Source organism: Schistocerca piceifrons, chromosome 3 (assembly GCF_021461385.2).
Source record: "Schistocerca piceifrons isolate TAMUIC-IGC-003096 chromosome 3, iqSchPice1.1, whole genome shotgun sequence".
Lineage (NCBI taxonomy): Eukaryota > Metazoa > Arthropoda > Insecta > Orthoptera > Acrididae > Schistocerca > Schistocerca piceifrons.
This window is the reverse complement of record NC_060140.1, coordinates 396889996-396915630: the sequence shown is the minus strand read 5'-3', so window position 1 is coordinate 396915630 and position 25635 is coordinate 396889996. Positions and strand designations below refer to the sequence as shown.

The 25635-nt window shown below is 43.1% G+C and overlaps 1 protein-coding gene across 1 annotated transcript; it reads right to left on the bottom strand.

Annotated features, from left to right (window-relative positions):
* On the bottom strand, positions 1-19950 carry LOC124788067. Its single transcript, XM_047255160.1, has 3 exons — positions 19728-19950; positions 4165-4283; positions 1-1593 (listed from the first exon to the last, which is right to left on the bottom strand). The coding sequence occupies exons 1-3, from the start codon at positions 19821-19823 to the stop codon at positions 1506-1508; spliced, it is 303 nt and encodes a 100-aa protein (XP_047111116.1). The 5' UTR covers positions 19824-19950; the 3' UTR covers positions 1-1505.
* Between the last annotated feature and the right edge of the window lie 5685 nt (positions 19951-25635).

Below are 25635 nucleotides of genomic sequence, written 5' to 3'. Positions count from 1 at the left end.
CATATGCAACATCTTACTTTTGCACACTACTTTATAACAAGGAGTAACAAAATTATTAAAAAAATACTGAGTATAAATACAAGCTACTATACAACAATAAATAAAACGATAATTTACATTTGAAATTAGCGTTTGTTGTCTGATAGAATATTAAACAAATAAATTAGAACCTGAAATGTGCTATTTAACATGTGACACAGTCTGGTACGTTCATGTGGAACAACACCTATTTCACATGATACTGAATAAGTATGCAATTATTTACAAGTAAATGGTATTTTGGGATGATATTTGTTGTAGATGATCGACATTTACAGACAGAACACGAAATCAGATGTTCAGAAAACAACACAATTGTTTCTTAATATAAAAATCTGTGTTCTGATAACTTTGCGAAACTAAATTTGTTAAGAAAACTACCAATATTTTTTTTTCGTAATAAGATATACATTTTGATCTGTGTGTTCAGTTCTAAATTGTATAATTAAGTACAGGGGTACAATACTGTATTATTTATCAAGAAGAAATGACTGCTAATTCTGTGAAAACTAATCACATTATACTGAAATACACTGATTAAAGGGTCAACATCTTTTTTACAACGACAGTGAAATCTTAATTTATCAGCTGCTGAATTTTCTAGTATTCATTAAATTGATAAAAGATGTTTCTTTAACAAATTTTGTGTCGTAGAACATATTACCACATTAATGTTGTGCAGTGCATTCGTCTTCTATGGCTATGTGCTCTGCTGCACTGATGAGAAGAATACTGAAGAGCAGTCTGAACAAAACATAGTACCTCATATTAAGTTCCTGTTTTAAATAAGAGACTACTGTTTCCTTCCCAAGTGACTAAATACGCATATCCAGCCAGTACTAAGCTATGACCCTACAGTACTGGCCTTTCACGCGAGTAAATAAAACATACCAACAGAGGTGTTATGATTTCGATGTTGTCACTGCCAGCGGCATGACCAGTATCTCACAAGTTATCTGTGGACACAAGTTCACACTGACTGAAATACAGTTTCCCACTTGGGGAAACGTGAATACTGAATGGTTGAAGAAAGGGGACAAAAATTTCGTATAAAGAGGGTTTTCTGTATGAAAAAATGTCTCTACAATAAGCTATTGTAGTAAGTTATTTTGCAAAAATATTTGGAACTGGTGTCACGGATGAAGTAAAAAATATGAGGCACTACTTTCGTTCTGGACCAACCAACGTACACATATCAATTTAAGATCAAATATCTTCTTCAAACTAACTTTTAATTCTCCCATCTAATGGACCACTTGAGCGTTCCATGAACATAGGAACTGATCTCCGTACATAAAGAGTTGATGAATGTAAGCTGAAAAAATGGTTTGAAGGAAAATGAAGATTTGATGTGGACGACGAACTGCTGCTGAGATGTAGACAATAGGAACAAGTTATGCATCGGTAGTAGCAGAATCGTGTGGCTGCCCGCGCAGTGGCGTTGCAGGGACCGCTGATACTGCGATCTACGCGTCTCTGCACCTGTAGACGTAAGCAGACACGGAGAGGTCATCATCCGTCCTGGTGCACGTCTTGCCTTTCGGGCACTCGCACCTGTGAACAAAAGAAACGTAAAATATTACCTCATTATTCATAGAAACCCTAGATTTGTCAGGTAAGTATTCATACATTTAAATATTTTATCTGTTTACGGGAAGTAAATAACACCTTTTGTGCTACTGTGGTAAAAAGTTGAACAATATACATATATAAACGGAGCAAACAAGATAAACACTAACACTATACTCGAAGTTGTGCCTATGTAACAACTTACATTAAATATTGTTTTACTTTTTACTTTTGACATGCAGAACTACCGCGTTTTCAAAGATGGCATTTACTGTATGTTCCCTCACACTCCTCCATATTCCTACATTTATTAATTTCTGTTTATCTTATTGATATTGCGTAAGTTCCTCGTATATTCTGTAGTTACATTGATAATTCTTTCTTTTAATTGGTTTGCATATCATTCTTCATGTTTTACAACTGCTGAAGTAGCCTTGTTAAGCACTAATTTTATTTTATCGATTTTGGTTATTAATATGAACTGTTATGTAGGCTTGCTGTTCCAGTTTTGTGTTAAAGTTTTTCCTGTTTATTTACTATTCAATTTTTTGCTTTCTACATTGCACTGCCACCACACCTTCAAAGATGTTATTTACTGTAAGTGTCATGTGTAACTTCTTTTCCAACATAGTTTACAAACATTGTAACTTCTTCGGCGACAATAGTCAGTAAATGTCTGAAGATGGCCTTTTAAGCCGAAAACCTAACACAATAAATGCAATACTGCAGAACAAAAGCAAACTAGCGTTTTTCATTTATTATAATGTTGTTCCACCAGGAACGGACGGAAGATTCAGTTAACATGAGGGAAAAAAAAGTTGTTTGGGAGACTGCTCGCGATAAACTGGTAAACCGGGTCCGAGCTCCAGCCTGGCACAAACTTTCATGTACAACTGGCGTCCTAACGTATTCGCAATTTGCGAATGCATTTCGTAACAGTGAATTACGGGCTGTAATCTCATTTTGCGGAAACAACATCGCTTTCAGACGGCAATGTCTCTGCATCTATAGAATGGAGAAATTGGTAATCACGGTCGCAACTGCTGGGAATTGACCCTCACTGGCCGACCATGTTGTTTTCAAAAAATCATGGTTCAGTCATTCCAGTCGCACAGCAGATAACGACCTTTGGGCTGCCCTGGGTCTTTCCATGAAAGAGCTGCGAGTTTATGTCCGGTTAGTATCAGAAGTATTGTTTATTGACAAGCCCATTCAATGGAAATTTTGTCTCATGAGACGTCACGTGATTTGTCAGAAATGCGTCGTCCTAGTCAATCCTAGTAATGTTGTGAGGAAATGCGAATACACACTTTATCTGCCGGTCATAGCTGTCGGGTCACTTGCAGCTTATAATGATGAAACTTTAAATTCTGTTTCGCCATCCTCTGCAAAGACGTGCGAGGGGCTTGTAATGTTTTGGAATGGCGACGGACAGATCGCTGTGGGCTTTGTTGTACAGAAGCACGAACTCGTCGAATACTTTCCAGCGTTTCATTTCAGGTCCCTTATCCTTCACATTAATAACAGAATCCGTCTCACGCCTTTGTTTTTATCCACCTAAACATTGCCCCTTTGTCGGGAAAGACGGTTTATCCCACGAGCATTGAGCGCTAGAGAGCTGCAACGCACTGCACACGACAGAACACTTCCACTGCGTCAGTACGTACCTACGCTCACCAAAGTTCCATAATGAAGTGAAAGACGTACTATGTGGCTCCGATTAGACGCAGTAGTTGGTGCAAGCACGTATCCGGCCAACTGAAAATATACTACAGTTTGTAAGATTGGATTAGCTGCATTATCAGCCAGCTGAATAAGGATGCTGTTATCTACAGAAAATATCATTAATGGACGTTGAAAGGGAAATGCAGACGGACTTGTGATTTCCACTTGGTGTAATGAATGCCAGCTCTATTAAAACGTGGAAAAATGCAAGGCAGTTCTCATAGCACAGTGGCCAGACTGTTTTTAGCCACGAGATTACTGGTGAAATTTGGAGCTCATCACTTCGTTTGAACATTCAGGTTTAATACTAACGATATGAAATGGGAAGATCACGTAAAACATGTACTAAGGAAGGCGAACGGAGTAGTTAGATTTGTTAGAAAGGTTTTACGAAACTGTAGTGCACCAGCAAAGTAAATAGCACACAACATGCATCTCCGACCAATTCTCGAGTACTACGCCAGCGTTTGGGATCATTATCGAGTTGTGGCAATAGATATCAGTCGATTTCAGATACAGTACTAGGAATGTACTAGATCGCTGTAGCCAATACGAAAATGTAACGGAGGTGCTCGGGGGAACTTAAAATGGAATATCTGGAAGCAATACGGTACTGTTCTCGCAAAATTCTACAGAATGAATTGGAACAACTATATTGGAGGAAGACTCTGAGACGGTTTGGTTGCCTCCCTCCTGTGTCTCACCCTGGGGGAGAATGACATAAAACTGACTAGTTCCACATCGTTTTGATAGAAGAATAGTTCAAATGGTATATAGGTCATGTCACTAACTAACCACTTCAGGCTTGGGCAAAATATACGAGTTACTTACGTGTTCTTCATGAAGTAGTCGACACGCCTGGTGTAGGGAACGTAGACAGCCCACCCGCACGGCGTACTGGCGTGACACATCTTGACGTGGTTCTCATTCGTCGATTCGTCAACGTCCCTCTGCAACAAAAAAAAAGACACGTTACTAGGAAATCATAATTCCTCAGCTTCAATGACTGAATTAAGCTGTGGCTTAGTCTATAAGTCGGTCCTACGATTTATTCTGGCACTTGTCATTTCATTCGTTTCCGACAATGATTGGTACACGCGAAAAATTCAAAGTTTCGCAGTCCACGTTAAACTGTAGGTCGCCCCCTATAACCATAGCCCGAGGTCAGCGCGGGTCAAAAACATCCTTACCGCACCCCCACCGCAACAGCAAGTCTCTTTCCGTATCAGCTATCCTTTCATCAGCCCAGGCGGATATTAAGATGTTTTCAGTCACTTTTAAGCCGTGAGGTACGCTGGAGCTCCGAGGCGAGCTTACGCCTGGTCTGAATTTCCCCTTCGCTGAAGCCTATAATTTTCATTCCATTTCCTAGGGACGTGGAAGTCGATCATGACCACATTTTAATACAGTATTTTCTCTCACATTCTTGATACATCCTCTAGGTTCCAACTTTCTGTAGTAATTACGGAATGACGTTTTGTGAAATTTTCTGCAAAATATTGCCTCATCACTGAGAAGTCAAAGAAGCTCCGTTACAAATTCTAGTCGCCTTCTGGATATCCATACATATTATAAATTGGATGTATGTATATGTTCCACATGTCCTCCTAAACCACTGTACCGATTTCAACCAAACTTGGTACAGATACCACTTATGGCCTGGAGAGAACCGCCGCGTGGCTAATAACCACCTATCTATTAAAGATACGAGGGTGGGGCTGAAAAAGTAGTGCAGCTCAAGACGCGCGAATTCGCAGACTTTATTCATCCAGTATTTGAGAATGAGAGCACCTAGTGGCTAGCAACAAAATTTACATGTAATTTCAAACTTTTAAGAGATTTTTCTCGCTGGAAAGCCCTACACAATGATGAAAGGGAAAAAATTAATCGCTTACAACATTTTTCCCTATTCATGCAGTAAAACTGCCGCGTCAGTTTTGAAGTTTTAATTTATTAATTCTTAACTACTAACTGTATTCACGACACATTTTGCAGTATTCAGATATGCCACTTAATGTATCCGTAACATTATATCATTGTAGGACATCGTTCAGGAGATAACGACGTCATAGAGATTGAGCTGTGTGAAACTTTAGCTGCAGAACGATATTCGCCACATATAGAGGTGAAATATGTGTACAAATATGTGTGAAATATATTAAATATGCGTCAGTTATATGTGACACGTGTGCATACTACCAGAGTCACGGCTAAAAAGCTGCCCCTTAATTCTTGGATTGATCTCAAACAAACGTGATACATGTATTACTATGCAGAAAGAAATAGTGTGGGGATTTGAACCAGAAAACGCTGTCGGAGTAAGGGTGATAACGTGAACGGAGAAGGGGGGAGGAAGAGACGAACTGACAGACAGAGGGAGGGAGAGGGCAGGGAAGAGGGGGTGCAAATGGACAGAGAAAGGGGAAAGGAGAAGGAAAGCAGAGAGGAGGAAGGACATGGGCAAAGGGGCTGGAGCAGATGAGCAGACAGACAGGGAGGAGGAAATAAAGAAGAAAGGGTAGGGGAGATTGGCAGAGAGAGGGGTGGATGAGATGGACAGGGAGAGTGGGCGGAGGAGATAAAGTGAGTGAGGAGGAGATAGAGGGGCAAGATGGAATGGACTCAAAGGGGAGGGGGGTGGAGGAGATAGGCAAATGGGGAAGAGGGGAAGGAGCAGGTCGACCTAGGTGGCAGGAGCAGATGGGCAGAGATAGGTACGGGAGGAGATAAGACATTTGGGGGGGGGGGTGGAGAAAGTGGACGGAGATAGGGGGAAGGGGCAAGAGAGGAGGGCAGAGGAGATGGGCGAAGAGAGGGGAAACGAGGAGATTGGTTAACAGAATTGGAATAAATACATACCCAGACAACACTGGGTACTCAGCTAGTTGTAAAATATTGACCTTGTCTATCTCTACGGTTTGTAACACCTGTCGTTTCGGGGACAGCGTTCTGTCAACGGAGCTGTCCCTCACTGGCTGTGACTGGTAGCAGCAGCCCAGGTTGGCCAGACCGTCAAGCAGCTTTGAGTTGTCACAACAGTTTCATCACAAGGTTCTAGGCAGGCGCGTGACTGGTTTCATTGTGGATACTGTCGCCGAGCATCGGCCATTCATCACTGCGCGAGACTCCAGCAGTCACGACCTTCGCTCCCCCTGCCCCTCCCCTCCTCTCACCTCGCCTCCCCCCTCACCACCACCACCACATACACACACACAAACACACGCTGCCCGTTAATCTCGTGCGTAAAGCCCGCCTGCCATCGGTTGACAAGACATTGCACAACGCGTGCGCGTCACCGTCTGCTCTTGTTTATCCCATTCGGCCGCCCCTTCCTTCGAAAACATCGACCATCGTCGTTATCGCCCCAAAAGGCACTTTTTGTTTCAGTTTGGGGAACTGCGCAGTCCGCTCCCGGCGCAGTCGAGATAAAATCGCTCGTAACTGCGGTCATTCCAAATGGATGGCGTCAGCGGGTATGTACTATTCCAGAGGCGAAAGTTCAAAAGTTAAAACTAATGTGTAACAGCACGGACAATAGATACCAAAATCAAACAGGAAACTGTCTTTAATGTTCCCTTTATCCAGGAGTTACGCCATTTGAAAGGAACTATAAGATCAGAGGAGTTACAAACTGAAAATCAGATTACAAATTCTTGTCTTCTTATAAATGATCCTTTATTAGACATGATCGCAAAATTATTTATAAAAACCTATGTCAGGGAAACAACTGAAAGTCGGATACACTCCCCTCTTCTTTCAGCCTAGCAATGCGGTTAGTTCGTTTCATTAAATCACTTCAGCTGAACACCAGGAAGAGTCCTTCACAGAGGAAATTCTCACACCTTTCCACGGTCCGCTCGGCTCCCCCCGTCAGAGGTTCGAGTCCTCCCTCGGGCGTGGGTGGGTTTCTCGTCCTTAGCGTAAGTTAGTTTAGGTTGGATTAAGTAGTGTGTAAGCTTAGGGACCGATGATCTCAGCAGTTTGGTCTCGTAAGACCTTACCACAAATTTCCAATTTCCGCTCCTGTCCACTACAGACTTGTGCTCAGCCTCTGCCTCACTGTCATCGACTAACATACGTTTCTCGTCCCGTGAGCATTATATCCTACTCCATTCTCCAAATCAGTTACTAAATATGCATAAATGTGAAGTACTGCTAATGTTGTTAGGCTCATGATACTAGCTGACGAAATTGTACGTTTTGTCTCTAGTGCAAATAAAATCGAACAACGAGTTAAACAATAGAGCAATTTTCAAAGCAAACCTGAAAATCTATTAAAATGAGCCTAAAAAATGGAATCTACACATCCAATACAAAATAGGGCAAATTAACGATAATGGCATGAGTTTTTCTGTCTAGTGCAGTTAAAGATCATGAATGACAGTTCATATAGCTGCCATGCATAACTAAATGTTTAGGCCTATATAGAAGAATGTATTCGCAATTGCAAATACGATTACACTTCAGCTGTTCGATTTATTCGTGACTTATGAAAATTTATACTGGTTAGGGACTCGAATACGGATTTCTCACTTTACTCGAGGGCTCACCTTAACCATTTCGGCTACCCGAGAGCGCCTCCCAGGCCAAACCAAACCCTCACGTGTTACTCTGTGTCGGCAACCCGCACTCGCACAGATGCCGTGATTCCCGCACAGGGAGCGACTTATTCACGAGGGCTGTTCGGGAAGTAAGTTCCGATCGGTCGTGAAATGTAAACCTATGTGAATATCAAAAATATGTAATGTGCAAAAGTTAGCTACACATTCCAGTTACTTCTCTGCATAGTCAGCACTCCGACTTCGACATTAGTGGTAGTGTTGCACCAATTTTCCAATACCCTCATCATAGAATGTAGCCGCCTGTGTTCCAGCAATTCTCTACGCTCGTCTGCAGCCCATTGTCTGTGTAAAAATGGTGTCTTCATAGCCAGTGGCTCATGTGAGCAGAGATGAAACTCAGGATGCGCCAATTACGGGCTGTGTTGTGGGTGATCATCGAAAACGCTGCAGGAGCATCTTGATTGCCCCTGTTGATATCGGCCGAGAATTGTCATCAAGAACGAAACGCATGGCAGTTGTGTTATGCGGGCTGCACGACATCAGGCGAAATCTCTCACCAGCCCCTCATACTTTGCGGGAGATAATATTTTCTAGGCATTTTACTAGCTCACTGTGAGGTCAGAATTGAAAAGAGCGAAGTACCTCAATCGACAGGAATACTAGGGACACTACCCAACACATCAGTGCAAAACTTCATTGGGTTTTCACAGTGAGCTCCATTTCGCGACCGATTGGAACTTAACTTTCTGAATAGCCCTCGTATTATTGTCGTGACTTATCCAGGCATGTGATACTATTTCACATTGTCTGTTTTCTACAGTGCAAGCATGTATGTCTGAAGGATAATATGTAGTACACTGTGAAATATAGACATTGCAAAACAGTACAAAACTCTATTGTCAGAACCTGAGAGGAGAAGTGGAACTATTCTTGATTTAACTCAGATGAAACATGTTCCAGTCCGAAAATATCATAGTCTGTAATGTGTACGCGCATCTCTCAATGTGTATAAATTATGAAGTCAATGCATTTTTCGGCACGGGGAGTGCACCTGCATCGCTGCCGATCACAGATGATGCGAACCATGGCGATGACTGCGACGACTGGAGCATCGAGGTAAGTGACAAAAGCCTCATCGATACCTTAGAGATGAGGTGTTTGTATGGAATGGTAAGCTCGCCGCACAATGTATTAAAGTCAGCCTCTAAAACGGCACACATATCACTTAAGTGTGCTGTAGATGATGTATGACTGGCAACAGTCGCGCATGTAACCCTCCACCGCCGATGTACGTCATAGCAGTGAAGTGGTGTGTATGTGCCAGTCGATTGAATGATATCAGGGCAGGAAGATGGGTCTATGTGAAGATGTGTACGAACCCACATCGAGCATGAAGTTGGCCGATTTGTTGGTGTATCAATGCAGAGTGTCCAATTTGTTTGCAAGGTATGGTATACCATTCGCAGCCATGTAACACGAACAGTGGCTGCAGAAAGATTCCATCCGACAGAGACCAGGCACGTGTGTCACATCTTGTCAAACACGAATTGCTGCTGTGAGTGAATGCAGGTCCATCTGAATCAGTTTCCAAACACTGTGAAAGGAATTGCTTGCAATTGGCATTTCGAGAAGGGTACATCGTAAACGCCATAACTGACACCGGCACATACACTGAGGTGACCAAAGTTATGGGACACCTCTTTCAAGTCGTTGGAAGTCCATTGCGGTGCCTCTTTAGTCGACCATAATAGCGAAAGTGTTGGTGCAGGAATTTTTGCACGAACTAAACTCTCGATGTTCGATGGGATTCATGTAGGGTGATCTGGGCGGCCAAATCATTTGCTCGAATTGTCCAGAATGTTCCTAAAACCAATAGCGAACGATTGTGGCCCAGTGACATAGTGCACAATCATCCACAAGAATTTTATCGTTGGTTGGATGCATGAAGTCCATGTACAACGATTTCCAGTCAATGGTCGGTTCAGCTGGATCAGAGGACGCAGTCCATTGCATAGTAGAACAGCCCAAAGCATTATAGAGCCAGCTTGGACAGTGCCCTATTGGCAACTTGGATCCATGGCTTCGTGGTGTCTGCGTCACAATCTAACCCCATTATCAGCTCTTATCTACTGAAACCGGGACTCATCTGACCAGATCACCGTTTTCCAGTCGTCTAGGGTCCAATAGATACGGTCACGAGCCCAGGAGAGGGGCTGCAGGCGGATGTTGTGCTGTTAGCAAAGGCAGTCGCGTCAGTCGTCTGCTGCCATAGTCCACGCCAAATTTTGCCACTCTGTCCTAAAGAGTACGTTCGTCGTACGTCACACATTGATTTCTGCGGTTTTTCACGCAATTCAAAATGGTTCAAATGGCTCTAAGCACTACAGGACTTAACATCTGAGGTCATCAGTCGCCTAGACTTAGAACTACTTAAACCTAACTAACCTAAGGACAGCACACACATTCATGCCCGAGGCAGGATTCGAACCTGCGACTGTAGCAGCAGCGCGGTTCCAGACTGAAGCGCCTAGGATTGTGGTTTGCTATTTATAATTCATTTCTGCAGTTTTAGTTAACTTATTGACTTATTTATTTGCAGATAGTGAGTGGAGCTGTGGATGTTAGAAAATGGGAGTAGCAAGTGGAGAAATCTGAACGTTTGAGTCCAATAGGGTGGTGACAGCAGTGGAGGCAGCCATAAACATTTGCGCCGTGTATGATGATAATGCCATTGGATAACCCAAGGCAACAAAATAGTTTTGTTGTTTTAAGAAGGATCCTTTTGACATTCGTTACTACCCATGTTCAGGAAGACCTTCGTGGTTTGATAAAGATCCTTTAAACGCATTAATCCACAGTGATCCACGTCACTGTACTCTGTGTACTCTAGAACTGGTAAATGTGATGAACTGTGATCACTCCACCATCGTGCGACGTTTGCATGCAATGATGAAGGTTCAAAAATCGGTTGTACGGGGACCGCATGCTCTAAGCCAAAATCATAAAAATCAGCGGCTGGCCATATGTAAATCTCTGCCTGCTCGTCATCAATTGACTCTTGAACAACACTAACCATTCCTATCCTCTACAGTTACTGGAGACTAGAAATGGTGCCTTTATGCTAACATAAGGAAGAGAAAGGAATGGTTGAGACCAAACGAAGCGGCAACTCGCCGTGCAAAGACCTACGCTCATCCACAGAAGATAATGTTATGCATCTGGTGGAACAGTGACAGTTTGGTTGGTTGGCTGGAGGGGGGGGGGGGGCGGGGGGGGGGGAGGGACCAAACAGTAAAGTTAGAAGTCATCGGTCCCATCGAATTAGGGAAGGATGGGGACGGAGGTCGGCCGTGCCCTTTCAAAGGAGCTATTTAAGCATTTGCCTGAAGCGCTTTAGGGAAATTACGGAAAACCTAAATCAGCATGGCTGGACGAGGGTTTGAACCGTCGTCCTCCCAAATGTGATCCCAGTGTGCTAACCCCTGCGCCACCTCGCTCGGTGATGGTGTGGTGCACTACGAATAGCTACCCCGAGGTGTTACCATCACTGCCGACATTTATTGTCAACAAATGAGACGTCTTGCAGACGCAGTCCAAGAACAACGATCAGGAAGACTACGTGGAATGATGCTACTCGGAAACAATACCCACCTGCATTCTGCTAGAATGACAAAAAAACATTCTATGGGAGTTGAGTTGGAATGTCATTCCATACCCACATTACTCACCCGATCTTGCACCTTCAGATTTTCACCTTCTCCGTTCGCTATCGAACAACCTTCAAGAAGCTTTCGAATGAAAATGTGTTCCAAACACGGCTCGACGAGTTCTGTGGCTCAACACCATGTTATTTCTACAATAGCGGAATTGAAAATCCACGCCAGCGTGTGCAGACTGTTGTAAATAGTGAAAATGGTTCAAATGGCTCTGAGCACTATGGGACTTAACTTCTGAGGTCATCAGTCCCCTAGAACTTAGAACTACTTAAACCTAACTAACCTAAGGACAACACACACACACCAATGCCCGAGGCAGGATTCGAACCTGCGACCGTAGCGGTCGCCCGGTTCCAGGCTGTAGCGCCTAGAACCACTCGGCCACTCCGGCCGGCGTAAATAGTGAAGACGAATATATTATTGATGATTAAAGCCTCTGTTATGTGTATCTGTTGTGTTTACTAAACTCATGGAAAAACGCTACGAACTTACGCACGAATCTAATAGATCTCCATAAAGAATATGCTGTGTACAATCGAGTTTTCCAAGATGACAACAGGCCTGTCTACAATGCTGCAAGCTCAGGTTTTATTAACCATAAGGCATCCTATCACATCTCGACCGTCCCGCTAAATCACCCGATCTTAATTCTGCAGAAAATGTGTTGTATTACTTGGAACTTCGTGTGAAGCGTAGCGATCAATATTCCCTACAATCTGGAGTCTCTGCTGGCTCTAATTAGCAATGAGCGGCTTCAGCATAGCTGTACAAATTTATGGACACTCTTCTTCGTCGAACTGAGGTCGTTATCAAAGTTACTATTTGCATACTAGGATATTTCACTTTCTGTCCTGGAAGGGATGGGCGACTGATTTGTTATCCGGTTTGCTTACGTGTTGCTTTGCTTCGGAATGTGGGATAATGGATCCAGGCTTGAAGCGTCAGTCCAGTTCATACGCTAGGTGTAGAAGGGGTTTCTGTAATAATACTCATTTTCTTGTTTCTTCCGGACTTCACCGATGCTGCACTGTGAACGTAGCGGTTCCGGCTAGAGGACCGAAATTCGGCGGATGACGCGGCATTGCGCAACCAGCGGACGAGGCCGTGAAGCGTGGGAAGAGCTGGCCACACGCACGCACGCCGGCGGCTAGTAAACAAGTGCCGCTGCTGGTCGCGGGTCAGGGGTTATCCCGCAGGCCGGCCGCCTCATGAATGGAACACCGCGCCGTGTTCGCTCGTAACCGCAGCCGCCCCGCCTCAACGGGAACGCCGCGAGCGCCGCCGGCAGCCAAGCGGCCTCTGCACGTACTATCAAGACGACGGCTAAGCACCTGTCACTACAGTGTTGGTTTGTCCAGATTCACTGAACGACTGAGCTAGCTCATGAAGCGTTGCGACGCGAAACTAAAACACAGTCCCCATCCCCACACTCCGTACTCTCCGTCTGTTTCATGCTCATTCTACCCATTACTGAACTTCATGACCATTTAATCGTCCTACTGGAGAGTTAGATACGAAGGCGACGAGGAAGACTGGCTGCGGCGCGTACGTCACGGCACTTGACTCTGCAGGTCTTACGAGTGCCAACAGCCATCCCCAGTGGGGAGCAAACAACTATTTCAGACAGGTTTAATAATGGTTAACTGCGCGTATAAATGCACGCAAGCTCCCGACACCACACGACAAAGATAAGACGTTTAGTGGGTATCTTTTAATTGGCACCTTGGTTTCCTGCGGCCCTGCACGGAGTCGGACGTTCACGAAGTATGACGGACAAGACGACTGGTGTGACGTCGTAAGTTCGTTGCGAGGCTCATATTTCTCGAGGTCCCCGCCTAGGTAGTTCTGACTTCAGGCTCGATAATGGAAACGTGGCCCAAGAAAAATGAAAGCACTTTAAAGAATCGTTCTACGGTTTAAAACGGTGCAGGATATTTGAAATCCTCGGAAGAGACAGTGTTCGGTAAAGGGTAAAACGGAAAAAGAATAATGGAAGACTCAGAGATGGATTCTAAAGGGCGCACATCTATATCTAAATAACTACTTCGCAATTCACACTCAAGTGCCTGACAGAGGATTCTTCGAACCACCTTCAAACTGTTTCTGCACCGTTCCACTCTCGAATAGCACAAGTGAAAAATGAACACTTAAATCTTTCCGTGCGAGCTCCGATTTCTCATATTTTATTACGATAATCATGTTGTCGACAGTAAAATATTTCCGCATTCAGAGTAGAAAGTTGGTGATTCAGATTTCGTGGAAAGATATCGCCACAACGGAAAATACCTTTGTTTTCATGATTAGCACTCCAAAACGAGTTGCGCTTCTTTGGAATTTTTCGGTATCCTCCGTCAATCCCGTCTGGTAAGGATCCCATACCGCACAACGATACTCTAGCAGAGTACGGACAAGCGTAGTGTAGGCCGTCCGTTTAGTAGACCTAGCGTAGGCGGTCGCTTTAGTACACCTGTTGCATCTTGTACGTGTTGTGTATATCAGTGAAACACAGTCTTCGATATGCCTCCCCAAAATATCAGCTATGTGGTCGTTCCAATTCCTAGGTGCTTATAGATTTGTTTTTGAAGGAAGTCCGTCTTGAGCAAAACACAACTATATCTTTAGTTTTATTTTCCAGATACGTTTCGCTGAAGTTTCAGCAGCATCACTGGCATGTTATTTTCTTTCTTGTTACTGCATGCTGTGTTTTCCCGTTTCTTTGCCCTGTATTTAGTCGAACGCAGGGATGCTGTCTTTCTGTTCTCGTGTTCATCCTATGTATAGAAGAAACAACGAAGAAAATCCCATTTGACACACAGAAAGAGTGCCTCGTTCTCTACTAAGCAATATATATATATATATATATATATATATATATATATATATATATATATATATATAAAGCCTATTTGAATTAATCTAATCACAGGCAAACGAAGTACCAACCATCAAAGAGGATCAGAATTCTGACGGGATTGTTCCTTCAAAAGAGCACGGCCAATTCCCTCCCCCATTTTTCCATAATCCGATTGGACAGATGACCTCGCTGTTTGGTCCCTCCCCCCCAAATCAACCAAGTAACCAACCAGACACCGAAATTTCGATATGTACACTGTACGAATTTTATTCGTCAAAATACATTTTTTATACTGAAAAATTACAGAGAACATAATAGATAATCTTTATTGATGTTATCAAAGAACAGCTACCCTCTTATCTCTTTAAAATTACAGTATTTGGTGGTGCATTGCCTATTTTCAGAGGTTCTTCCCCCCATATATGTGGGGGGGGGGGGCGGCAGGGAGGGGGGGGGGGGCTGAGCCTCTGGACTTTTACCGTGATCTGAATCCCAACTTAGACAACACAGCGCCATATATGCACTGACGGAAGAAAACCGCAACACCAATAAATGATATTAGGAACACATTTGTCTAGATAACACGTTTAAATGATTAACATTGCAAGATCACTGGTTAATGTAAGCACGAGATAAGCCATTGTAAATGTGAATTGATCGTACATTAATAACAGGTGTAACCACGAGAATGTTGAATGCAAGCATGCAAACGTGCATGCATTGTGTTGTACAGGTGCCGGACGTCAGTTTGTGGGATGCATGCATGTATGCCTGTTGCACTTCGACGGTCATTAGAGTTACGGTTAGTGCTGTTTGTGGATGACGCTGGAGTTGTCATCCGATGATGTTCCATATGTGGTCGACTGGAGACAGATATGGTGATCGAACAGGCCAAGGCAAATGTGGTCACTTTGTAGAGCATGTTGGGTTACAACAGCAGTATGTGCGCGAGCGTTGTCCTGTTGGAAAACACGTCTTGGAAAGTTATTCTTGAGTGGCAGCACAGCAGCTCGACTGCCGTACAAATTTGCAGTCAGGATTTGTGAGATAGCCACGAGAGTGCTCCTGCTGTCATACGAAACCGCACCACGGACCGTAGCTACAGGTGTGGGTCCAGTGTGTCTAGAATGCAGACAGGCTGTTGCAGGCCCTCAGCTGGCATCGAGATAGAACCAGCTTTCCTCGGGAAACGCAACAGAACTCCACCCTGCCCTCCAATGAGCTCTCGCTTGACACCACTGAAGTCGCAAATGGCTATGGTTTGGGGTCAATGGAATGCAAGCTACAAGGTACCTGGCTTAGAGTTGCCCTAGAACTAACCGATTTGTAACCTTTCGTTGTGTCACTATGGTGCCAACTCCGCTCTAACTGCTGCTACAAACGCAGTACGATGCGATAGAGCCATAGACCGAAGAGAATGGTCTTCCCTCTAGGTAGTGTCACGTTGCCGTCCGAAGCCTGTCTTCTTGCGGCCGTATATTGCCATGATGACCGCTGCCAGCAGTCACGTACCTCCCTGGTTACATCCCTGCCTTGCCTTTCTGCAATACCGCAGAAGGTATATCCAAGTTCTAGTAGGACTATTACGCGATCTCATTCAATGTCAGTGAGGTACTGAGAATGGCGTCTTTACCGCCTTAAAGGCATTCTTGACAACATCAACTAACCACGTCCAAACTCAAAGGTAACTAATGAACACGCCCTTTACAGCGTGTATTTAAAGCAAACCTGATTTGCATCCTCATAGCGGTGCTACTAGCTCCACTTCTAAGCGGATGGCACGAAATTTAAAAAAAAGACATCATCTTCCAGACGTAGAAACACGCCTACCGAGTTTCGCCTATGTCGCACAACTTATAATAGGCACTGTGACTTTGAAGCCAGCTTTGGACCTTTGGACGTGACAGTCGCCTTCTTTTTGCAACGTGTTACTGCTCTCTATATCTGTTTTTGTTTTTCGTCTCATTCGAATCTTCAGTTCTTGCCTTTTTCCCTCTTTACGAACACGCACAAGTTAGTTCTTTCTCCTTTGCTAACCACCTTTTTCCGTAGATCGTGCACAATTATCGTAAACATATTACTGTGCGAAGAAGATCAATGATATGACTTTTAACTCATTTTGTAAGATGTGAGTCTTATTCTGCAATAGTGCCTATTCAGTAAATTTTACCGCACTAATTTGTCGGTTTGCACATCTTGGATAATATACCGAATCTTTTATGGCGCATCACCGTCAATAACTCGCTGTCTGCCAAAGAAGTCCCTCTGCTTTTGGATACTGTTACAGCTTTGAGAACCCGCAGTGTTCGACTCCCAACAGTCTGTTACTGAAACTTTTGTTCTTTATTTTAAGAGAAAGTGTTTCTTTTCTTTTCCAAATGTAGGGTCAGGTAATATGAGAAAGAAGGGAGTCATGTTAATGACTTGTGAGAAATTCAGATTGCTACATGGATATCTCCTTCATAACCCACTGAATCAAAGGTAAATTTTGCTTTTAAGATACGAGGACACCACTGTTGTACTAAAGTAATGTCATAAAAGCATTTTATTTCGTAAGTAAGCTTCGAGTCTTCTTGCCGTTATACGTGAGTGTGTATGTATGAAATTACGTGTTGCGTCATGACCGGGTCTGGAGCTTTTAAAGTGAACGACCAAGAAGAGATTTTACTCCCTGATGCAGATAACCAAATCTCGGTCCTACTGCAGGAAACAACGCCGTCTGTCAATAATCTCTTTAAGAGTTCCTTTATGAGGTTCGTTTATCAGACGAGAATTAAACGTGAGGCGTTCATCTCGTATGCGTTTCATGTTCTGGTATAAGACTTTGCAACGAATGTGACGTTCTAAACGGACGGTGACACCACAGCATGAACAACCGTCCAGAAATCTCTGCGCACCAATCTATCGGTCTATTTCTCGGTGCCTGGTAAGGTAGCGTCTTGTCGTTTACTATGTCTGTTCTCTACAGAGGTTAACTTTTAGAGTTTCAGTGTAATCAGAGTTTAAGTTCATATATTTTCCTCTCAAACGCAGAATTCAGTCCGGCTGACTAAATGATTCCCAGCAGGCAATAGAACTGTTTGGACCTTAACGTTGTACCCGCAGGTATTTCCTACGGAACAATGCGGCGCACTTATTAAGACATTATACTTGAATACGAGATGGATAGCGTTCAAATCCCCGTCCGCTCATCCTAACTCACAATCTATGTGGTTCCCCTTGTTCTCTTAAGAATATGCCCTGCCGACAAGGTCGCAATCCATTTCCGTCTCATCCCATTCCTTAGTTCACATTCACCCCATAATGTTTGGTAGGAGGGTGGCGAAGTTGCACAACCTATAGATAGTGCAATATCCCCCTTATATGAAATTGTATTACAATAGTCAACCTCACTCTCACAGACAGTTACTGTAAGCCGCATTTATCGCAATAACTTTCTATTCATTCATTTTTTAATGATGTTCCATGCGTACGCTAACAAGTACGTATCGGCAACAAAAATTTATGCTTTTTGATCAATAAAAATAGAATATTTGAGCGGTGTCTTCCTTCGAACTTATGGAAATAGCCTGCTAAGTATTTCGCATGTTTATCCAAAAATTATGAATATCATGTGTGATGACATCTGAAATTTCAAGCAGCGAAATGGCCAGTACGTCCAGAAATTAATCAGCGACGTTCACAAAACACTGTCAATAGTGTCAGAATGGAGTAACAGATTTACAGAATTGACTGAATAGAGACTGAACCGTTAAAACTGTTAATTTTACCGAATCAGTTTGACAAAATACCGATCGAAACCCTCACATAACTAATTATACCTACAGTTCAAAATGGTTCAAATGGCTCTGAGCACTATGGGAGTTAACACCTGAGGTCATCAGTCCCCTAGAACTTAGAACTACTTAAACCTAACTAACCTAAGGACATCACACACATCCATGCCCGAGGTAGGATTCGAACCTGCGACCGTAGCAGTCGCGCGTTTCCGGACTGCGCGCCTAGAACCGCTAGACCACCGCGGCCGGCACCTACAGTTCCCTGCAGTCACAGGAATAACTCTTATCTTTGCAAAATAGTAAAGCGTAGCTTTGTAATGGTCACAATACATGCAGCAGAAATTTTCTCTCACAATTTCTAGCCTCAGCTGTGATGCTGTCATTTTCGAGAAAACAGCGTCGACTTTTTCGTGCTCGTTGCGGCTATTAATCCAGCTGAACTAATTTCATTGTGAAACCCAGAATAGTGAATAATATGACATCTCTGCAACTAGAAATTTAATTTTATATCTTATATTTTCGAAAGGAGTAGCAAAAAATTCAATCCCGTTAATCTGACAAAAAAATTGTTTCATAAACAACTTTAACTTTTCTTTACTTTGAAATAATATTGTAACATATTTTACTTGGTACCTAAATACATTTACACATCACAGCTTTGTAACAGTGCCAGCTACCCATAAGTCATCTTTGCAACTGCTACTTTAATTGAATATCTCATCAGTTCGAAAGCAGTAGCTAAAAATTCGAGTTCCGATCATTGACAAAAAAAAACTACGAAATAGCTAACATAGTTAAATGGAGTCAATAGTATTGTTTCATGGACAACATGAACTTTTCTTTTACTTTAAAGTGGCACCTTAACATATTTTATACAGTACCAGCTAGATTTGTATATCATATTTTTGTAACAGTACCACCTCCCAGACCAGCTTGTGAAAAGGAAAACAGTGAAAGGCACCAAGACATTAAAAGAAAAGTTAAACTTAATTCTAATTTACATACAAATTAAGGTAGTAATAGTTTTAAATCTGCTAATAACGTTGATGTAAAACAGAGGGTGCAACATTGCAGCAGGTTCACTGGACGTATGTTCACTGAAAATACTTTTTGAATAGAACTGACATTCGCCTAACAAGGATTTTATTATACTATTATATCAGAAAAAAGCAAGGTACTACCTATTTCACAAGAGGCTATGCCTTTTTGCAAGCTTTTAAACTTGGAAAGAACTTTTTAAAAATCTTGTAAATGTAAGCTAAAAATGAAAAGAGGAAGAAAGCTCTGAATAATTTTCTCAAGAAATTACGTATATTTGTGCAGTTCATTCGAGATTTCATCGTGGCGATAGCTAAGAGAGCAAGTATCGCAGCTATGGATTAAAATGTTTTTCAAGAACCTAACAAAAAGTACCAGTGACATTAGCATAAAGAAAGATTAGGTTAGTTTTATGAGAGACGTAGATATGTCATTGCTTGTTTACCCTCGTTCTGACGGCCGCGGCGTCGAGAGCGACAGCAAGGCAGGTGACGAGAAGCGCCGCGACCAAGAAGCTGCGCTGCAGACCGGAGCTCTCCATGCTGATCCACTTGCTGAAGTGAGCGAAAGGCGAAGTCGGCTGTCTCTTGGTACAGGCAAAGATTCGACGAGCAACTGTCTCTTCGAGCACAAGACCGCTGGCTATGCTAGCTGTATGCCGTGCACGGTGCGTCCGCCCGCTTATATTGCAGCTCCCGCGCTATTGCTTACCCCCACTCTCTCCCTCTCGCACCACCCCCCACTCCAGAGCGCTAGCCGACAGGGAGGGGGAAAACGCGCGGGCTGCCAGCCAATCTGCGACTTCTGCGGGCGCCGACGCGGGCGCGAGCTACCTGTTCCGCGAAGCCGGTGTCTCGGCGATGTATTCGTGTGTGCCACTGTGCCGCGCGGTTTGGCGTAGGTGCAGTGCGCGCTGCTTCTTGCCGAATCACAAGTTTCAGCCATTATTTTACGTCATTACGTAGCTAAGGACTGTCATACTCGGTATTACGAACACGGTCACTTTAAAGTTCAATAATTAGACTAAGTGCTCCAGGAGGAATGGGTCAGTAATCAGCGATATGACAGGAACGACCATTCGAAGCATATAAAAAAAAATAAATAAATAAAAAAAAAAAAAAATTGGCTCCGAAATGCATACCCTAAGAGATATTAGCACTTCTTCATCTTCGATACCGTGAAGCAAATCTCTTCTACCTCAAGCTCTTTGCCTCCCATATTTTGAGAGGAGGCAGTCTGGACCAAAACAAGAAAAAACTGTCAAGTAACCATGGGCTCTAAAATGCATACCTTAGGAGCTTTGAGCACTTGTTCACTAGAAGGGATGTATTTAACAGAAGTGATGATGAAGAAGTGCCCATAGCTCCCGAGATATGCACTTTGTAACCCATTTTTACTAGATATTGTTTAGGGTTTTCGTCTATAGTAATACCTCTCAACAAATACAAAGCAAAGAGCTTTCAGTAGAAGAGATTTGTTTCACAGGACCGAAGATGAAGTTCTGAAGGTAGAATGTTAGAGCTCATGTTTACTACACTTTCTCGCTACGAATGGTCTTTCCTGTCACATTCCTGAATATTAATCATTCCTCCTGGGACACCCTGTATACTTCGAGATTTCGGAGTTAAGCAGCACAGGTTTCCCATATATCTATTATACTTCTAGTTCATAATGTCATAAAATTTAAGCTATACGTCCTTAGGCTATGCGGCTATGTGCAGCTTTCTGTCCAGCAAACGCAATTAATGTACAGATATGTTTGATGTGAAAATGTTCACACGTAAACACTGATGAACGAGTAACCTGTGAATTTAAATGCACTTCTGCTCCGTAGGTCGCCAGTGGCCCCAAACTTGCCATAAATGTTGTGTTATTACAATACAGACGAAAAACAAATATACTGATAAAGTCTAATAGGTGATCGTGCTTATGAAACACAATCTCTTCCGCTGTAATCTCGTCTAGGAATGATTCGGCAGTGTGCTCCATGTCTTGTTTTATTACTTAATACCCTAACTGTTTACGCGTGTGGCTGTCTGCCTTAGTTGATTTATACAGCGTGTCACATCGATATTTTCTCAACCAATTCACCGCGTCTGATCTCTGCCTTCTCCGGACGTCCAAATTTCCGGCATAAAAAATCGGTTCTGTAAGTTTGCATATTTTCCTTGCTGTTGGTCCTAATTGTGTCTTGATAATAAACTATTGCATTACACACCACGATTCTCGATGATATATATATATATATATATATATATATATATATATATATATATATATATATATATATATATATCAGTCCGTGTTACAATGATGCAACAAACGCGCATCTATACAAAATGTATAGTCGATTGAGAAAACTCAGACGAAAGTACTTCCGAGTTAAAAAGCACCACCCTACCCCAATAAGGCTTAGTAACAGTTTTGCTGGATAAGATTTCATACGACGGACAGTAGAAAAATATATCCTTGTACCAACCGACGAACACATACACAACCAAATGGGCAACTAAGAGTAAAACTACACTGATATTTATACAGCGGTACCTAGACATACCTAAATGAAAACCAAAAAAGTAGTTAGTGTATCCTATCACAAGTGGGATTAAGAAAGTTTAGTGCCCCAAATCGCTGGAACTAAATACTGGGATGGTTCCTATTCCTTCCCCATCCTTTCCCCACCCAGAGCGTGTGCTCTGCTGTTAACGGTCTCGACGCCAACGGGATTTACAACTCTAATCTTCCTTCGTACAAGCCAAGAGTTTATCGCGGTCTACGTTAAACACTAATCTCCTCCTCCTTTATCGCGATCTCACTTCTTAGCATCAAATTTGGTTGTATGTGTGTGACACGGTTTCGCAGAATGGTAGCTTTCAAACAGAGCTTAGTTAAATGTGGTGTCTAGTCTTTCGGACATATCTGAAAGAACAGATATCTCATACATATAAGGACGACCAATGATCCCCTCTGTGCAGATCCACACCAAGCTCGAATTACAGGAATAGGCGAATTGCTACGAGTAACGAGGCTAATGAGCAGGGGCACTTGATAAGTAGTGTATGGTATAAGTTGAGAATTTGGGTCTAACGGGAGGCGTGCTAGGGTAACCGTATGGTTGTTGCGGCCACTGTTTCAGCGCATCTGCCTAGTAAGCAGGAGAGTCGGGTTCAAATCCCAGTCCAGCACAAATTCTCAAGTTGCCCATTGATATAAATCAGTTCCCACTGGAAGATAAAATCTTTAACTCCTTTGCATCAGTGCATAGTTGCGCGTCGTTCACAATAAAGAAGATCTTTCTCGTCGTTAGTATGCAAATTATAGTGATTACAGATCCTGCCATGATGCAGAACACTGGGTTCCCGGGTTCGATTCCCGGCGGGGTCAGAGATTTTCTCTGCCTCGTGATGGCTGGGTGTTGTGTGCTGTCCTTAGGTTAGTTAGGTTTAAGTAGTTCTAAGTTCTAGGGGACTGATGACCATAGATGTTAAGTCCCATAGTGCTCAGAGCCATTTGAACCATTTTTTTGCAGAACACTGAGTAGAAAGGCAAAAATATCAGATATTAATTTAAGTTGGGGTTTACGCTAAGGGAACTTTTCGAGCCTCCATTGTTCACAGTATAGATAAAACGTATGATGACTAACGTCGGAAACTGCGTGAAGCGTATCCTGGACTGTGCTGTTGCCTACACCGGAGTCGCAACGCCAGACACCAGAGATGAATTTGTGCTACAAAATATAGACTCGATAATGAAAGACAGTCGACAGTATTTGTCATTTCATACAGGTGTATTTGCTTTGAGTAAACATGAATTCTAGGTTGTATGTTTAGTGAACTGCGGTCCCTTCACCCACATACTATTTACGTAAGAAGAAGATTGCAAGAAGAGTTCATCATTCTCACTCCACAGAGGAGTCTGCGCTGTTTCAAAACTTCCTAATGAGTTATAAAAGTCTAGAAATTTATAATTATAATTTTTAAAAATAGTTTTAAGTGATCCAAATTTTATACTGATGTTTGAAAGTTTATAAGTGCTAAGTACTTCCCTCTATCACGTACGATTTATCTCACGAAGTGATGATAAGTTAAAGAAAATTTATACAAACTGCATATATTAAAAACTTTATACAAAAATACCTTATAAAATAAGCTACTAACAAATGGCTCTGAGCACTATGGGACTTAACATCTGAGGTCATCAGTCCGCTAGAACTTAGAACTACTTAAACCTAACTAACCTAAGGACATCACACACATCCATGCCCGAGGCAGGATTCGAACCTGCGACCCTAGCGGTCGCGCGGTTCCAGACTGAAACGCCTAGAACGGCTCGGCCACACTGGCCGGCAAGCTCCTAACATTGTAATCAAGTATTATGTTCTTCAGTACCATGGCACTTGCATAAATCTTGATGACTTTTCCTCTCAAAGCTCTGTTTCGAACTTTTTCTTTTGTGCACTACCTCGGCACACTTCCCGTGCAGTATTCAGTAATAGTCAACCATCACGTTGACGTCCCATCAGCCCTGATGCCTCAACTCTATTTGTTTTAAGTCATGGTGCAACCTTCCTCCCTGGTGCTCGGTCTCTTCCTCTATGGCACATGGCTGACGTGGCAGGCCACGAAGTGCAACCTCAAGCCCATCGAGATACCTGACACAGAGAGGTTGTAATTAAACTTTCGCCACTTGAGAGCCCCCCCCCCCCCCCCCCAAGGAAAACGAGTGATTGTAGGACAATGAAACTTCGTGGAAACATTTGTGCGGACACGTGCAAGAGAAGTAACGAATAAATCATTGAATGAAACACATTGTATTTCGGCATGAGAGCGTATAGTCTGGTAATTGCGTTCCGCGTTACAAACTGCTGTCGGAAACATCTCAGGTTAGAAGTTGGCTACCTCTCTCGCTCGCGTCCACAGCTGGTGCAGTGCTTGAAGATTGCACATTGCGGCCAACATTCCCAGTCATGGAAACAGTAACTTCTTCAGCAATTTCTGGTGCAATTGGTCGTCAGCCTCTTCCAGTAGAAATACTCAAATCGCCATTTAATTCGAACTACCGAATCATGTTCTTCGACCCCGGTGCGGAAAGAAGACACTCCTTATTCCTTTAATGTGTGTGTACGAAGAGCAGCGGCATGATTACTGTTGTTCTGAGAAAACAGTTTTACGAGTAAAGCCCTGCTCATCCAAGCTGACTGACTGCAACGTAATGCAGACTGTAATGCTGCCCTGCGTCGACAGTAGCGTCGCCTAACGGCAGATCATGACAATGCTAACAACGCAAATGCCGCAGCGCACAGTCTGTACATCATTCCTAAGTTGGGTACCAATACGGTAAATAGCATCCTGTCTACATTGGCTCAAGTACTGAAAGTTTCATGATGACAACCCTCACACCAAACTTACCCAGCGTGTTTTTTACTGTATTCTCGTAATCAGCGTCTTTGTCGTTGTTGAGAAACTTGGTGACAACTTATTTAAAGGCTGTCTGAGCTGATCTTTCAATGTCTTTCATTTTATCTTCAAATGATTCGTTTCTCATTAGTTTCCGAATTTCATGGCCGATGAAAACGCCTTCTTTAAGCTTAGCTTCTGATAGCCGCACAAACTTATTTGCCACTTACTTGAAAGTGTCACGAGCTTTTGACAAGGCTTTAATGAAGAGTTTCAGATTGTTTCATGATGCTAACTTTGGCATGTACTTCAAATGGTTCAAATGGCTCTGAGCACTATGGGACTTAACATCTATGGTCATCAGTCCCCTAGAACTTAGAACTACTTAAACCTAACTAACCTAAGGACATCACACACATCCATGCCCGAGGCAGGATTCGAACCTGCGACCGTAGCAGTCACGCGGTTCCGGGCTGAGCGCCTAGAACCGCTAGACCACCGCGGCCGGCGGCATGTACTTAGCCAGATTTCCCGAGACCATTGCTTGTCTTTTGCACGATTGTTCCTTTCGGACAGGAAGCAAAAATGTTCAAATGTATGTGAATACCTAAGGGACTAAACTGCTGAGGCCATCGGTCCCTAGACTTACACACTACTTAAACTAACTTATGCTAAGAACAACACACACACACACACACACACACACACACACACACACACACATGACTAAGGGAGGACTCGAACGTCCGGCGGTAGGGACGGTGGACCGCGTCGGCATGGCTTCACATCCCAGTCGATACCTTCCAGAACCTCATTGACTTCCTTGCTGCACGTCTTGCTCTCTTTACCACAATTGGTCGTTTCCTTTCCTATTCCACTCGCAGATAGAGCGATGGGAAAACGACTGTGTATAAGGCTCCGCATGAGCCCTAATTTCTCGTCTGTCATCTTTGTGGT